Source organism: Falco naumanni, chromosome 5 (assembly GCF_017639655.2).
Source record: "Falco naumanni isolate bFalNau1 chromosome 5, bFalNau1.pat, whole genome shotgun sequence".
Classification (NCBI taxonomy): Eukaryota; Metazoa; Chordata; class Aves; order Falconiformes; family Falconidae; genus Falco; species Falco naumanni.
This window is the reverse complement of record NC_054058.1, coordinates 32,747,322-32,764,194: the sequence shown is the minus strand read 5'-3', so window position 1 is coordinate 32,764,194 and position 16,873 is coordinate 32,747,322. Positions and strand designations below refer to the sequence as shown.

The window sequence follows — 16,873 nt, the reverse complement described above, 5'->3', positions numbered from 1 at the left end:
ACACAATTTCCAGAAGTGTCTCCGGCATGTGGATGCACAAAACCCTCTGATTTTAGGTGGAATTTGTGCTGTAGATGTACACGCTTATGTACGTGCTTTGGGGAATTTCTACCACTGTCTGCTTTAGAGCTGTATTGCGTTAATGACGCTTGGGAAAGCTCTTTGCAAACTGAACACCAGCATGGAAACTCTCTGCTTTCCTCTGTTCTTTGGAACTACATACAGTGTTTCCAACCCTTACGCTTTTGTATATGCTTCAGGTTTACAAAATGGGGTGGTGGGGTATCCTTTTCCTTTTCTTTTCCAACCCCTATTGTTTTAATTTCCTGATTTATGGAATTTCAGCTTGCACTGAAGAATACCGAAAAATATTTGAACACATGAGCCTCTTGAGTCCAAAACTGTGACAAGTGAGGTAAAACCCCAACAGAAGTTCTAATTAATTTCAGAACTAATTGTTTTATTGTGCTTTCAATTCTTCCCAAGAAATATCAAGCTATGCCAAGGAATGCTGAAGCCATTGAGGGTGAAAAACTGAAAGCTTGACAATAATAAAAAGTCTCTTGCTTTCCTCTTTTTGAAAAGGTATGTAGAAAGTCATTCAGCTGGATTTGGAGCTACCTAACATGGCTGTCCCTCCACAGAAGTTTACTCCCACATTTTGTCCGTATGCCTGAGGGCTGAGAGGGACCCAGGGGAATATCTTAAGACTTGAGTGCATGCTGAAGGCAATCCACAAAATGGATGTGAGGGGTATCAGTAAGTGGCTGTTGCCAGGTAAGGAGCATCCCCTCATCTTTCCATCTGCCATGGGGCAGCAGTGAGTGTTTAGTCCCTTATGGCAAGGTGGCAGGGCAATCTCTCCGCGTTGTTTTTCCACCTTGCTGTTCCCAGCATTGCACCGTTGAGGCTGTTGAGCAGGAATCAGGTGCAGGCTGGCGCAGTCGTGTCAGTTCATTACCTGACAGCATAGATAACAAGCTCAGGGGAAATCTAAGCATGGTTAACAGCTACCAGCCAGCTGAGTTTGGTTCCCTCTGGATGTTACTGCACATTAGAAAGTAACCTGACAAGAGGTTTAAGTGAACGCTTCGTTCTTGTTTTCTAACACATGTCAACAGGTTTTCTGAGATAACTTGCATCTCTGTGGTGTATATCCTTGAGAAAAAGCAGGTAGATGCCTGGCTGCTGTCAACATGCTGAGGGAGCAGATTGCTTTCCCTCCCTTGCCTTTCCGAAAATATCAGCCAGGAAGTTTAACCGCGTTAGCAAGGGGCTGACGGTGCCAGCCTCTTTGCTGTTGTTTTCAAGGTCAGCTCTAATTGACCTTCCTCTTGCTTCATTTGGTTGCTCACATTGTTTCCTTTTGATTCCCTGACTTTAATCTCATTGTTGGGATTTCCGCATGTTCCTGCGTTGTCTTTTGGTTAAACCGATTCCTGCTTACTTCCTCCCTTTCTGCTTGTGCCTTCTCCTCCTTCTCCTCATCCTCCTCTTCCCTTTTCTCCTGCCTGCTCTCTTTCCTCAGGACTCACTCATTCTCCTATGGCTTGTTTATTATTTCCCCATCCTGAAATAAGCCTAGATCCCCAACCTGCAGCTCCACAGCCCAGGTGCCCACTGTTATCCCATCTAGCTTTCGGGAGCAGCTGCTTCATACAGCAGCAGATTATTCCTGTGTGGTGGGAGGCAGCTGCTGTATTGCAGCTTGAGGAACTCAATAGGTCCTTCTGTCTCACCTAGAAGCAGCCCATGGGCCATATTTCATCTGTGCAGGGGGCTACAGGCCTTCCTATGGGCAGTTTTATGCCTTGCACTGTGTGAAGTAGGTGACTTGCCTCATGTGGGCCATAGGAAGACAATGGCATACACAGAGGCAAGGTACAATTTGATGGTGTAGAGCCAGCAGCTCTCCTACCTGTGGCTCTGGAGCAACAAAATACCACTTAACATATTTGTCATGCTTCTGAAGGAGGTGTTGGCTCCTGGCTTTGTTGAAGTTACAGCCCCGCTTGGCTGCTAGGGTGGGATCTGTATGTACACCAGGTGGATGCTGTGCTGCAGGAGACCTGCATGCTGTGAGATCTGCGCAGAGCCAGATTTGGCCTGAGGTGGTGAGCCCTCAGGATGTCCACGGGGAGTTTCAAGCAGTAGGCAAATGAAGTCCTAACTTACTCAGCCTCTGCCTATACAAAAACATCTACAGCTGAATGTTAAGTAACAGCAAGTGCGCATGATGCAGGAGCAGGCGATGAGTTTTGCCAGTGAGCAAAGGAATCTGCTGGCAGTTTACACTGCCCCCATTGCAGAGAAGATCTCCTCTGTGGTAGCACTAATGGCAATCAATAAATCAATCCAGAAAAGCCACCAATAACTTCATTTAAAAAAAAAAAAAAAAACAACAAAAAAAACCCCTCTATTTTAATTACATTACCCAGCTCATTAGAAAAATGTATGTAATGAAAGGAGGGCAGTCTGTGCCATTGCTTTGACAGACCCAAAGTCAAAGTTGTGGCAGGTTTGCCATCCCCTGTCCCAGAGAGGAGCCAGGCATTGCTCTCTGCTGCAGCAGTGTCACTCTGTTTGAATTTCACCTCTGCATGCTTTGCTGGAGGGAGATTGCCCTGTGACATCAGTCGCTTAGGTTTTCTCTCCTTGCTTCCCAAGCCGATGGCACACAGCCCAGACTTCACAGCAAGTGGCGGCAGTGCCAGTGGGCAGAGGGGATGGCCAGCCTGAGTGCAGTGTCCCAGCCTCTCCAGGCAAGAGAGTTCTGCCAGCTTGCAGTGGCTCCTGGGCAACACCTTCCAGCACCAAACCCCTGGTGGAAAAAAATGATGGGTCACTGTAGATATTGCTGTTTAGAAGGGTCCAGGAACTGAGTGGTTGTGGCCTTGCAATAAGTATAGTAATTTTTTTATTGTAAACAGTACACCAAAGGACACAATTTGGGAAGCCCTGTTGCAGAGGAAACCTGCATGCCTTCCAGGTGCATCACAGGGTACACTGGCCCTTCCCAGATCTAGGACAACCTATGCCACGTGCCTCCGTGCCCTTCTTCCTGCAGTGCAGGGCAGAGCAGAGACATTTGCCAGTTCCTTACTTGCTGATGCTTTGCAAGGAGTCCGTGTTCTTTGGGAGTATGCAAATCTTGCAGAGGAGGAAGCAGCCATGCAAGCACCTGGCGGGGGGTGGAGAAACACTTTGGAGAGTAAGCAAGTCCCGCTGGACCCTGTCCCGAGGATACTGCTTGTGAAAAGAGCCTTGTCTGGCCTGTATGGCTGGGGCCAGGTTCCCTCCCGTGGCTGAGAGCTGCCACAGCAGGAACCGGCAGCTCTGCGATGCTGTGCAAAGCGTGCAAGGGGCAGGCGGCTCGTGATAAAACCACTTCTCCTGCCACTCGTATCGAAATTACATGCCACCTCGTGCCAGTTAGTGCCAAGGTCCTCCAAAAGAGCACGCCTGTTTGCTGTACACAGTAACGGGATACTCATTTGGAATCCTTCTGACAGTAGACTCATCCCTGGGGTGCTCCTCTGAACCAGGACTGGACCTACTCTTGAGCAGCCTGTCATTGAAGTGGGGGGATTTTTCTTACTTGTGTTATGCAAGGTAGAAAACAGGTTCCTAGGCAGAGGACAGCGCAGCACATTTTTACCCAACCTGTGGTATATAACCCCCACAAAGTGTAGGCTCCCTGGCCATCCCGGACAGGGAACAGCGGCTGGCTCTGTGCCGGCACTCACGGTTACTGCGCTAGGACACAGGCAGGCCAAGTGCTGTGTGGGTGCATATGTGAGGTGAGTAGCTAGCTCATAATTCATGGATACTATATGTTACCTGCTTTTTGGAATAATCACTGCATAAACAGTCAGTGCTACCGAAGCGCTCACCAGTGCTCCCGTTTGCTGATGTTGTGCGGTCACCGGGTGTGCCAGGACCAGGCGGGAAGTCAGCACAATGCCTCAAGATATGGTATCGACTGTAAATATGGCAGGAAGTCATTAAAGATTTCCTGAGCTATTCCCTGGGAAAAGACAACCTCCAGGCTTCAGCAAAGTCAGAGGAATTGTACTGCTAGGGTTGAGAAATCAAAAGAAAAGTTACTCCAATAAACCAGTATCAGCAGCTTCAGCAGGGAGCCGCAGAGCCCCCACTCCAGATGGATTCTGTGCCCACGGGGTCAGAGTGGTGATGGATGATGAGATTTGGGGGACATGTGCCAAGGGACTCTTTGTAGCTCGTTTACTCCAGGAAGGCTCATCTGAGCCTCCCTAAGGCTCTGGGGCTGAGAGGTACAGACATAGACAGGTCCAAGTACTTGGTCTCCCTATAGGTGAAAACAAATGACAGCTAATTTTAAAAAAGCTGTTTCATTGCTCCATGAGCTCTCAGCCACAGCTCTGGGAGGGAGATCTGTAGACACTGAGCTTTCTTGGACCAGCTGGGGAAAGACAGTTTACTGCCATCGAGAGGCAATCGGAGACTGGAATAGAGGTGCGAGCCCGAGGGAGGCCAGACCAGGGAGGTGGAGGCAGGGAGCCCCAGCGGTTGTAGGGGGCTCATTCAGAAAGACTTGAAGGGCATTGGGGCATGATTTAATTATGATACCAGGAATCCCTGTGACACATCTCTCTTGATATATGGGATGCCTTTTACTTTTGTTGCCGCAGATATGTCTGTTTTGAAAAACATTTGTATTTTACCAGCAATATGTTTCTCTCGCCCGACCCCACCCCGCCACCTTAAATCTCACCAACCAGCCTCTGGTCAAGGCTCAAAGGCTGTCTCAGCAGGCAAAAAGTCTTGGGGAATTACTGTGGAAATCTCATTTCTGGGCTGTGCCTACAGGTGAAATATTTTTTTTGAAGTAACTATTAACTCTGTGAGACTATTTAACTGCTGAAAAACAGTGTTCTGGGCAAAAACAAAGTCATCATGCTATGATCAAGGGAGAAGAGACAGATAGTTATATTTCTCAGTGTTCATTTTCTCACTGGAAAAGTTGAGCAGAGTAACAGACCTTTCTTCTTAAAACTAGATAAACAAAAAAACCAGCAACAGGAAAAAAAAAAAAAAAAAGGCAGTATGTGAAGATTAGACAGCCAAGCTTCTAGTTTTGAGTACCTGCAAAAATTCTACAAGTGAACTTGTAAAATCAGGTAGTCTGCTATGTCTAGCAACCACCAGCAGGCACCTGGCTCCAGGTCTAATGTTGAGTGCAGAGAGGAGCAGGGACAGAAACCAGCACTTGAAGCTGCCACTGCACTTGATCAAGATGCACGAAGGGATTTTTCTACTATTTAACTTCTACATGCTATTTGGATTTAAGACCTTTGTTCCTTAAATTCAGAGCCGTGCTTACAAGCCTGCCAAAGATGATGCAACTTCTTATCATATTGGATCATTTGCTGGTTATTCTGTAACCAACGTGCGTTATTTCTTACACATGAAATACCAGAAATAAGCTGTCTCTCTTTTGAAGATTAACATTTACAGTCAGAAGAATTTTTCTTTCTCCACAATGAACAGTTATAGAATTGTTAGCCCTTAAGCTAGTGCAAGCTGGTCTGCCCAGACCAGAAAATGTTTTGGGATGAGAGAGCACCATGAAACATACTTTGTCCTATGTGTTTCTCTGTTCCAGTGTAGCATACTGCATAGAAATTGGTAGTCTTTTTTTCCTCTCATTGTTGTTTAAGGTACCCATTTAAAAGGCCAAAAGAGTTTTTCTTATCTCAGACTCACAGTATGTACCTCACAGGTATGTCTTTGTTTCTCTTCCCACAGGAGAGAAAGAAAACATAGCTGAAAAACTAAGGCATATTTGTCCAGGGGGATTTCCAGGGGAAAAGCCTGCCTGCCTGGACTGCAAGAGTACCCTACACACACGGAGAAACATTCCCTGGGACTGGTGACACTCGTCCAGCCTCCCTCTTGCTGAGAAGGTTTCCACACAACACTGCAACAATGAATTTCCTTCGGCGGCGTCTCTCAGACAGTAGTTTTGTGGCAAATTTGCCCAACGGCTACATGATGGACTTGCAGCGTCCTGACAACTCCACAAGCTCCCCGGTTTCTCCTGCCACGGAGAGAAAGCACCCGCAGCCACCGCAGCCCTCGCACTCCTCCTCTAGTGGCACCAGCATCTTCAGCTCCATCTCCAGTGCCATGAAGCAAACCACGCAAGCAGCTGCAGGATTAATCGATCACTCGGCCAGCCCCACACCACCTGTGGCCCAGAAACCCAAGATCCTCCTGGTGATCGATGATGCACACACGGACTGGTAAGTCAAGACCTTCCCTGCTGAATTCAGCTCTACAAATTTTGGGGGATGAGAGGGATCTCAGAAGCATGGGGCATCTGCGGGGAGGTACACAGATACTTTCACATCCAGGTCACCAACTATGGCTTCTGGTCAGTGTCTGTCTGGTGACTTGTGTAAATATCAGTGTCAGCTTTTCTCATATCTTTCTTGAAAAAAAAAAAAACAAAACCACGTTGATTTGGTACTCATTGACAAAATCCTTCATAGCCTCAACATATGAGCACACATAGGGCATTCTTGGCTGAGCAGGCTTAGCTGAGCTGTCACATCTAGCAACGGTCCTAAGAGGTGACCAGAGCTGAAGATACGTTAGTGGTGTATTTCAGGACCTTAGCCTACTGTTTGTGCTGGCTCTAAAAATGAAAAGGACCTCGATCTCTCCAGCTCTCAATCTCTCTTGAGCTTTTCTCTGTATGAAAATTTGTACTTAAATTATGGAAAGATAACCCAAGCTTACTATTACCAAGAATAATGACTGGAGTTCATTTGCTGGTCAGGGGCCCTTCACCCACTAAGTATAGCGGCTATTGGCAAAAGGCTCTCAGGCTCAGCTAAGCCAAGCCTCAAATTTTTCTTGTTTATGCAGGTCTCTCTTTACAAACAAAAGTTTGGAAGCTTGTTTCCTGTGATATTGGGCAGCAGAGGACACTTTCCAAAGGGTAGGACAACTGATGTCTTCTGAAATGTTAGAGAAATTATTTACTGCTTGCTGTGTGCTTGCTTTCAAACTCAGCTGGTTTAGAAAGCTTTAGGCAAGCTGGCCAAGAGTCTTATTTGGGGGAACATCCAGAGTGTGTGCTGCGGAGTTGCTCTTGTTACGTCTGCTGGCTTGTCACAAGACAGAAAAAAGGGTAGCACAGGCAAGGGGACCATACTGAAGACTTCAGAATTAAAGAAGTTGGGTTACTAGGTCTTGGCCAAGGGAGATTATTTATTGTTCTTTTCATCCCACACCACTCTTCAGTAAAGTTGTCACCTCTGGTCTTCCCTGCTTTCCTAGGAGTGTGGGGACAAAGTGGGACCTGCCTCCCTGCGTGTATCTTCACAAAGCAAGATCTTAGCTCTTACCTGAAAAGGGGCAATGACAGAGTACAGCTAGCTCAGGCTTCTTCAACCACCTTGAAGTAAAAGAAGGAAAACAGTGGGATTTTTCTCAAAGGAAATACAACTTTTTAAGAGAGTGGGTCATCATATCAAAAGTTTCACTGACCTACTGTCTTTTATCACAGCAGCAGCTTCTTAATTCCAGGTAGTTCAGTCAGCACCAGTCTGGCTCAACTCTCATCTCTCCTTTCTGGGTGCACCTCCAAGTCTCCCAGTAGGCTGATACTCACCAACCTCCATCTCTCCTTAGCGTTTTTGCAGTTCCTTGAAGATGCTGCCAGGTGGCAGTCCCTTAACATAGCATCCTCCAGCTGGGGATGGGAGTGTCTGTAAGCCACAGCTATAGCATCTGGGACTTAGCCGGCACTGCTTACTCCAAAACACTGTAATCAGAGAGGAAAGCCCTAGGTCAAAGGCCAATCTAGGTCTTCCTTGAGATAAATGGTGTTGAAGGTAGCCGCAGGGGAAAGGGCGAGGAGGAGTTGGACTCTGTTGCAGTGTTTTTATGTTTTAAAATGCACACTGCATTCAAATCCCTGCCTTCAGATCTGCCAGCTGTTCTTCTGTCATGCAGACTTCCGAATCTGTGAGCTGAGCTTGCCCAAGGAGCAGCAGCTGGGAGGTAAGCCGAGGGAGTATGGCTACCCGTGCTGTCTTCACTCCTCCACTCGAGTGCAAGCACTGTGCATCCTGCTGGCTTGGCTACCCCTCTGCTGCCTATAACTTCACAGTTTCTACACATGAGGGGGGATCCCTTTCATTTGGCTTGCAGATATCAAATAATGCTACTTGCAAAGGCTTCCTGCCTTCGGTCCCTCTAAGCTTATGGGAGCACAGTACAAAATGAACATATGCATTCATGACCATATCCTGACATATATATGACATGAAAACCAAAGAGACAACATTACTAATTGTTGCCTGCCACAGATTTCCACGGCTTTTTGTAGCGTGGACAGAAACACATGCCTAGAAACTGCCCCAGCCTAAAGGTAGCACAGGTCCTTTCTGAGAGAGCGTACTCCAGTAGGCCGGGAGTGTTCCTTGGCAGTTGATTTTCATGTCTCCAGGAAACTCAGTGAGCCCTTGAGAGCAGCACTGGAGAGCAGTGGCTCCATGGCTCCATGGATGTTTGCTCTTGGTAAAGTACTTCTGAGCAATGCCAGTCATCTTCTTGGTCTCAGCCAGGGTGTGATGTGAGCTCAAGCTGACCAGCCTGAGGCAGCAGTGTTTGTCTTGCGAGAGCACAGCTGAAGATGCTGGTTATCCAGGGATTTTGGCTGTCCACGCTGCATCACGTACAGAAACAGTCCCAGACTTTGCAGAGTGAGCAACAACGTATTGTTACTTTTGTGCTGGTGATCTAGGGTTTGGAAGAAGCATCGTGTTTGCAATGCATTCCACCTCTGTCCGCTCTGGTTCTTGCTACCTGTGAAACCTTTGTATTTGGTTTTTCAAGAAACCTTTTCCTTCTCCTTTTCAAATAGTTAACTCTATTAGAAAAGATCCCCGAGAAGTAAATACTGAAGTGCTACCTTTATTTAAAGAGCAGGGGGCTTCCACAGTGCCTTCTCCCCCACAGCAAGTTACATGGAGTTTACAACAAGGACTAGCTTGTTCACAGACAGGAAGGGTGAGAGACAGTGGAATCTGCCATTTGATTTCTCTTCTCTAAATGAAAATACTTTCTCATAATTGGAGACTGTAGGAATATTGCCAAGCCAGACATTAATTTATCATCACTGTTTGTATTACAGCAGAGGCAAAGAGCTGCAATTGTGGATTAGGACGAGGTGTTGCACAAGTGCATGATGAAAAACCCAAATAGGCAAGTGTATGTTGAGTGCACTTTAAAGTGACAAATGACAATCCTTTCTATTTTTAATGAGCTAGTGTGTCTCTGACGGTACAGTATAGCACTCCACTTCTCTCAAAGGTCTAGAGGAAGCAAAGAGCATCCATGGCCTATCTTCCTACATAAAATCTTCCTCCATAAAATCCTTACCACTCTTGACATGCAATATGCTCTTTTATTCCAAAGTACTATAAAAATAATGTAAGACCCACAGGGTATGATCAGCTGTTTTCTGCATTAGCAACAGTAAAAGAAAGGTACATTCTATTAAAAGCAAGGGAACTCACCCAGCTTTCTGTTAAACTGGCAACATTTTGAACACATTTTCCATCCTCCTCTGAGACACAGCTCCAGCGCATTGCAAAGAAGCACGCAGTCAATCTGCTGCGTGCAGGATATGGACAAGAGGAAAACACTACCTGTGCTGCTCCCTCCTGCTCTTGGCTTTGACAGGCAGCCCTCAGAGGCACCCACGGAAGTGCATGTATCCATGCCTCAGCACACTAGGGAACAACTCCGCTTCTTCTCAGTCATTAATGGCACATATCTCAGCCAGGTAGCTTCCACCTAGAGAATGAGGCTGGTACTGTCTGTGCCTTGGGGGACCTGCAAAAATGCATCCACAACTCACCTACAGCAGCTGCCAGAAAAAAGGAGCTCAGACATGAACGCACGCACACGCACGCACGTGCAAACACACAGCAAAAAGGAGCAGGACCATGAGGCAGGGGGATGGCAGGACTCCATGTAATGGCAGATGGGCCAGCTCCAGCAGCCCGACCTCAGCCAGGAGGAAAACATCCCGCCTCTGGCAACCTCCTCACCCAATGTGCTATTAAGTAAAATCATGCTCATGCTGGATTGAATTTCTCAGCAGATCAAACAGGATTAGTCTTGTGAATTGTTAACCCCCATCCTCTGCAAAAGTGCTCAGCTTTCTGGCCTAATGCTTCATGTTTAAACAGCTTATTTGGGAAGTGATCAAGCACAGCTAAGGTTCCTATTAACAACATATGCTAAAAACATTGCTTTCTGGATCAGACAGCATTAACAAAGTTGCTCTTGTTGCATTTGTTAGGTATCTTGGTTGTATTTGTGAAATATCTCATGTCACTTTGAAAAGCCATTGGTGCGTTTTGTCCAAGTTTTAGGCTGTTTCAAGTGCCAACAGTGTTACATGTTGCCTTCCACAAAATACATGTGCCCTATTTGTGGCGGTTCTACAAACAAGGATTCAAAGGAAAAAATGCCATGTTTTACAGGAAAAAAAAAGGCAGAGGGTATTTTAGGAGATGATACAAAATTGCATTGTTGTTTTCCCATTTACTTTACAGCCACATCTGTCTGAAGGTACTGTCTCCAAAAATTTAAAAATTAAGGAAAAGAAAAGCTGTGATTACTACTGAATGAAATCCTCTTAATACAACTGAAATGATTCTTTGTATGACAATAATATCACCATTCAGGTCTAATTATGGACTGACCTGACAGGATTACTGTTTCATATTACTCAGAGGAAATTATCAACCTTTTTTTATTAAAATAGAACTATTTTTACTTCTGATAGTACATAAGAACATTGAGCCTGAAATATGTCTTTTGTACAAAAATATAATTGGTCAAATAATAACAGTCTAATACTGAATTTTAGTAACAGGGGACCTCCCAAATCCTGATCTTTTTTGCAAGAAATTAATTTTCAAAAATATTCAATGAGAGTCATGAGTCATTTCATTCTTTCAGTAGACTGAAGATGATATACTAAGGCTCCCATTCAGAGGAATATTTCTGTACCTAATTCACTAAATATGATGGGAAGTTTTGGGCTAGCTTCTGGCTTCGGACTTTGTTATCATTTATCTTTATTATTATAATTCAGAATGATACTTCAAACTTCACCGTAGGAATTTGCAGGTTAAATCACCAAGTTTTGTCTTTCCTGATAATAAGCCCAAATTCATCTAGCATGGTGGTAACTGACAATAAATTATTCTGAATTAGGTTTTATTATACAGGGGTGACCTTTTAAGATTTCACAAGTTCTGTGCAACTATGCTGCTATAATTTGAAAAAAAAAAAAAATTACAAGTAAAACTTACGTTTTCACAAATCTGGCTAAGGAACTTACATTTTCATCATTTAGCCATGTCTACCCCGGACTGAATATTTCTGTTCCTATTATTCATGCCAAGTGTGACTTGAGGGCAAAAATTCCACTTTAGGGAAAAAGGAGGCAAGTTTGTGTTAAACATGTATGTGTGTGTGTGTGTGTGCACACTTGGAAGCAGCATGAAGAGTTTCTGTATTCCATAGCATGCAGGCATAGGGGTGAAAAGGAGGTAAAGCTGTCAAAGGTATTCCATAAATTGCATTTATCACATCACTTTCCACTCTGTTTTAGGTATATCAAGTCTGCCTGTATTTTTGTCCTGCATAAGTAAAGCAACTTGGGATCTAGTCCTCCTAAATGAAAGGTGATACAGAAATGTAAAGGATTAGTATCATTACAAAAATAGACACAAGGAATATGGAAAACATTCCCCACCAGGTTATAAATATGCTAATGCAAGTCAAATCTGGGACCTTAATTGCTTTACCAGAGTTCCTATAAATGCGTAGAATTTAACCTCAGAATGTCCTGCCTAGTCCTGTACATATTTAAAAAAAAAAAAAAAAAATCCCTCAGATGTATTTCTCAATGTTTGTGAGCCAGATTTCTTCTGCTTAAAAGCCAGCAGCCCTGCCTCAGTGTTGGTTCAAGCTAGTCCGATTCCCCTGCTTCTCCAGTTCAGGGAGGACAGAAGTGGGCTGGAATAAAATATTGCAGAGTCCTCAACAAAATGATACCCCTTGCAAACAGCTCCAGGCCATACCATCTAGACTTAGCAATGTGGAAATGTTCCAGCAATGTATTATTTTGATAATACGCAAAATGAAATTGCTGCCTTGTGTTGTACTGAAAGCAGCCCCCACCTCCACCTCCCCCCAGCTCTTTGTGGCCATCATGAATGTGGCCACAATGTAGCCAGGGTGGGGGACCAGACCTACAGCAAAGTGTCCTTCCTACCCTGACAGCTCAGAGAAGCACAAAAAGCCGTGCCCAAAAGCCATAGCACTGCGCTACCTAGTGCTGCTACTCTTGGGGGTGGGATGGCTTTGACTACCACAGTTTCACGAGCAGGAGGTGGCACAGGAAGATGCTGGGAGGCCGGCATTGTGTGGGACTCCATAGTTCCTTGAATAAAAAGAACGGCCTGAATAGTTGTGTCTGCAATCATTAAAGTGCTGGTGGCTTGCCAAGCCAGGTCTCCCCCGAAAACAGGCCTTCAGTTCCCTGAGAGAAAGGGAGGACTCACAAAAGAAGATTTAAAAAAACCTTCTCCCTTCCTGCCCCAAAGCTTCCCTTTCTGTGTGCATTCAAGCCAAGAAAATCCTTCCAACTCTGTAGAATCCTTCCAGCCCTGTAGGGTGGGACCTCAGACCTCATCAAGGACCTCACCACAAGGACTTCCTTTATTCAAAAACAAACAAAAAAACCCCATACCACCATCACAATCCGATACAGACCTCATCAGGACAGGCATTTCTTTCCTTGATGTGACCCCATAATAAATAATGCCTTGGGGGTTGTTTTACGGTAACGAGAGCAGGCTGGGTCTTGTGGTTCTTCCCAGAAGACCACAAAGGCGGTCTGTTCCCACCACCCGGCCTCAGACACTGAGGACATACCTGCAGTGCAGCCGAGCTGGCTCTCCATTTGGTGGCTCCCCCAAGCCAGGTGTGACAGCGCTGCGAGCAAGGTGATCTCACCCCGGCAGTGCGCGGGGCTGAGCACAGCCATACAGCACCCCGCGGCTGGAGCTGGAACTTTTGTGGAGCTCCTGGCAAAGTATCAGTGTGTTGTCTTTTGACCCAGCCCAAAACTTAGATTTACTTCTTGGTTCCTCCCTGTCTGCCTGCACAGTGCGGGTACCCTTGCCTTCTTTCTGCACTTGCCTCCGGTCCACTTAACTGTAAGTCACACCTTGTATCCTGCGGTGTCGAAGCACACATCCGTCATGCTTATTCACCACCTTTAGCATCCTGACACCCCCCCACCCCTGGCTGAAAGTAGTCTTACAGGATAGATATTAACTACCAACCAGTCCATCCCACAGCTGAACAGCGCAAAAAAGCTCTCTGGGCCAAAGCAGATGTTGACAAAGGCTCCAGTGCATTGCAGACCTCAGCATTTGTGATTTTTCTCTTCCCTATGCCCTGGGCAGCCAGGACTTGACCATCTCAAAAGTCCTCACTGCTTGCAGCTGAGAATTGCTAAACTGGGGAGAAGTAGTGAAGGAGTTGAGGGCTGGCCCCTGAAAGGAAAACCTTCCTTGTTTTCACCCCTGAAGAAAAAAGGGCACAAATGCATCTCTCCTCCCCCCTGCCTTTATAGCGTGTAGGGGCTGGGGGGGGTTGGGGCATTCCAGCGGCTGCTGGCCAGTATCCTGGAAACTGTCTCCTTTTTCCCAGTCCCAGCCCCTTTTATGAAGGAGACAATACGGACATACAGTGAGTGCCTTGTGTATCACTTGGGCCCCCAAGCCCTTTGACACTGGGATTTCGTACAGTGGCTAGCCCCCTCCCATCCCTCCCTAAGGTCCCCACACACCCAATCCAGGGGCCTTCAGCCTCACCTTTTCCAGGCTGATTCAGAAAGAAATTACATGCCTTATTTTCCCAAGGGGATTGAGAGAAATATATGTAATGTGATTCCAGGGAAATAATTCAGATAATTCCAGAATTTTCCTGTGGATCCCTTTTGGTTTACTTACGCAGATCTCTTCTTTACCATTTCCCTCCCTCTTTCCTCCACCCACTCCCTTGCCCACATCTCCTCAAAAGTCCCACAAGTTTCCCCTCTCCTCAGCAGAGCATGTTTTGCTCTGGCCCCTCCACAGGGTAGCGAAGGCTGCCTTCCACTCGAGATGGGAAGTGGTCTCCATCCAAAGTGTGGCTTGGCTTTCTTTGCTTGTTGTGTCTTGGTCCAGAGGCACAAGCACAGTCAGAGGGTTTGAGGAATTGGCCATTACAATATCCCAGTGCCGCACTTTGGCCCACTCTCAGTGATACTGGGTCCATTTTTAGGGTAAAGTACAAGCCTGCTCCTGAGCTTTTAACTCAAAGGCTCTGTCAAACAGTGGTGCCCCAAAAAGTGCCTGCATTCATTCACAGCACCAGGAATTTGGGCTCAGGTTTGTTTGTTCATCCAAAGGATCAGTTCCTAGTTTCCAAGACATACTACAAGCAATTGCAATAACATTTGCTCTGTCAGCTCCACTAAGGTCCCTTGCAGGAAGAATTGAGCTATATTTCTTTGACCTCTTCCTATCCTAGAAAATTGCTTCATCCAGGAGCCATCTTACAGGTTATGCTGAAGAAGTCCCGTGAATTTGATACAAAATACCAGCCTGTCTTCAAAGCTGCATAATGTGTCACAACCTCTGCTTCACCCAGCTAATGGACCTGCAGGAACGCCTTTAAGCTTTGAATCACAGCAGTCCTCCAAGCCATCATCATCACTTCAAATCTCTTGTCCCTCCCGGCTACTCCCTTCCCTATGCTGAGGCGGGTGTGCTGCACCTTTTCTCACATGGGCTCCTGTCTAGTGGCACTGTACCTGGGGAAGAACTCTTTGGGCATTTTCTCTAGCTGATGTGTCACGCCTGGGCATCTTTTCCTATCCCTCACCTGTGCAGAGCATTTTCCAGCCTGGCAGGTGACGTGCAGTCCCCTACTGCATCCCTGATGACTCCGTTTCCCACAGATCCAGACAAAAACACTGTAGCAGCCCTCTGAAGCAGCTTGGATTTGTTTCTTTGCATCAAGAGAAAAAAAAAAGAAGAGGGAAGAGTGAAGAAATAACTCCACGAGAGATTACAAGCTCTGCATAAATAGCTTCTCCTGGATTCCTGTGCTGCGCATGTGTATTGGCTGATGGGTTGAGCACTCATCGCACTTACTTTTGTTTTAAAGCGGAAAGAGAAGGCAGCAGGTGTAACAAGTTATTTATCGCGCAGAGAGAAATTGCAAGATGAGCTGTGCTTTCCTAACAGAAGTAGCTTGTGAGCGTGTGCCCTTTGCTGCTGATCCTGGAAGCCCCTACTCCAGGCGTGGGAATTGCCTCCCCTTTGCTGTTTCCCCACGGCGCAGGCGCAGGCTGGCCCCAGCCCCGGTACCTGCAGCCCACCGGCACAGCTCTACCTCCCCTGGGCCTGATGGCATGCGAGGCTGTGACAGGGGACTTGGCGCCCTGTGAGGACTGAATCACTGTGTTTGTAGACCTCGGGTGTTAGTACGAAGGTGCAGGGGAGCACGTTGGCTCGGCCAGCCCTCGCATAGGTGCAGTACAAGCTGTCCCGGCTGTCAGTAACACCAAAGGGGTAACCTCTGGTGTTTGTCTTACAGGTGTCTTTGCAGTCTCGGATCAGTGCTTGCAAACACCTAAGGGCACTAATGTTACAAATGTTTTCTCTGTGAATTAGCTTTTATGCAGGTAACTGGAGGTGGATTGATCCTATACTTTTCCCTGCTGCTGTTAAGGATACACTCCATATCTGACAGAAAATTGCGTATTTGCTTCCTCCAGCCATGGTCTCTGAGGCAGACTGGGACTTTTTCATAGTGGCTCTGGAAAATAAGCTTTTATTCTTTCCAAATTACTTCATAAGAAGAGGCATCAGATTTCTCATGGCCCTGTAATCACGTCAGGGCTGAGGCAGAAAGCAGAAGTTATGTTTATCTGATGCCCTCGCACCCAGATAATATGTCCTTTTCCAGAGCTTGCGGCTGCTTCGTCCCAAAGGGAGAGGAGTTCAAGGCAAGCTCTCCTCCCTGGAAGCCAGGGCAGACATTTGGCCGTTCACTGTGATGCTTTCTCCCTCCCAGCTGGTACGGCCACATTTAAATGCATTGCCTAACACTGTAAATCCCACCCAGGAGCTGCTCTTGAGCATGGCCCCACAATTTTCTTCAGTCAAAACATGTTTACAGGCTAATTTACTGAGATCACAGCAACTGCACCCCCCCAGCTGCACCCTGCCTAGCCAAATTACAATGCTGTGTTCTGGTGGGTTGAACATTTGACGTGCTTTAAAATAAAGGGGTGGCCAACCAAGCGGTGGTCAGCACTGCAGGCAGCCCAGTGGAGGCTGGTTTGCCTGACCACTGCCTTGCCCCATATGCCAAACTGGGGGATGCCAGACAGCCCCCGACTCCTGGGGCAATAGGCTGCTTCTCTGATCACTGGCAGCTGGCTGTGCTGGAGGTGGAGACTTTTCTGAAGCTCCCCAGAAAGGCTTTTGACTAGTATTCTGGGTATCATTCCCCTGCTGCACTACAAGCTGCCTAGATAACCCTGCAGCATGTCACTTCCTAGGCAGAGGTCTGAAATAGCCTTGCTCAGGTGGTTTTGGGGCAGAGGACATCCACAAATGTCTTGCACAGTCTCACCTGCTGGAAACATCCATTTATCTTTCTTCTCCATCCCCACCAGAGCAGTGTGGTTTTTCTTTCCTCTGTCTAATGTCCTGTGGGGACCAGAAGC

General features: G+C 46.6%; 1 protein-coding gene across 2 annotated transcripts in view; it reads left to right on the top strand.

The window, feature by feature from the left end:
• The window catches only part of SYN3 (synapsin III), a 206,742-nt gene that overhangs the window by 14,715 nt on the left and 175,154 nt on the right, over nucleotides 1-16,873 (top strand). For both annotated transcript variants that reach the window (XM_040595651.1, XM_040595650.1), the window contains exon 3: nucleotides 5,791-6,287. In XM_040595651.1, coding sequence (XP_040451585.1) covers nucleotides 5,971-6,287 — 317 coding nt within the window. In that variant the 5' untranslated portion in view covers nucleotides 5,791-5,970. The remainder of the gene's footprint in view (nucleotides 1-5,790; nucleotides 6,288-16,873) is intronic.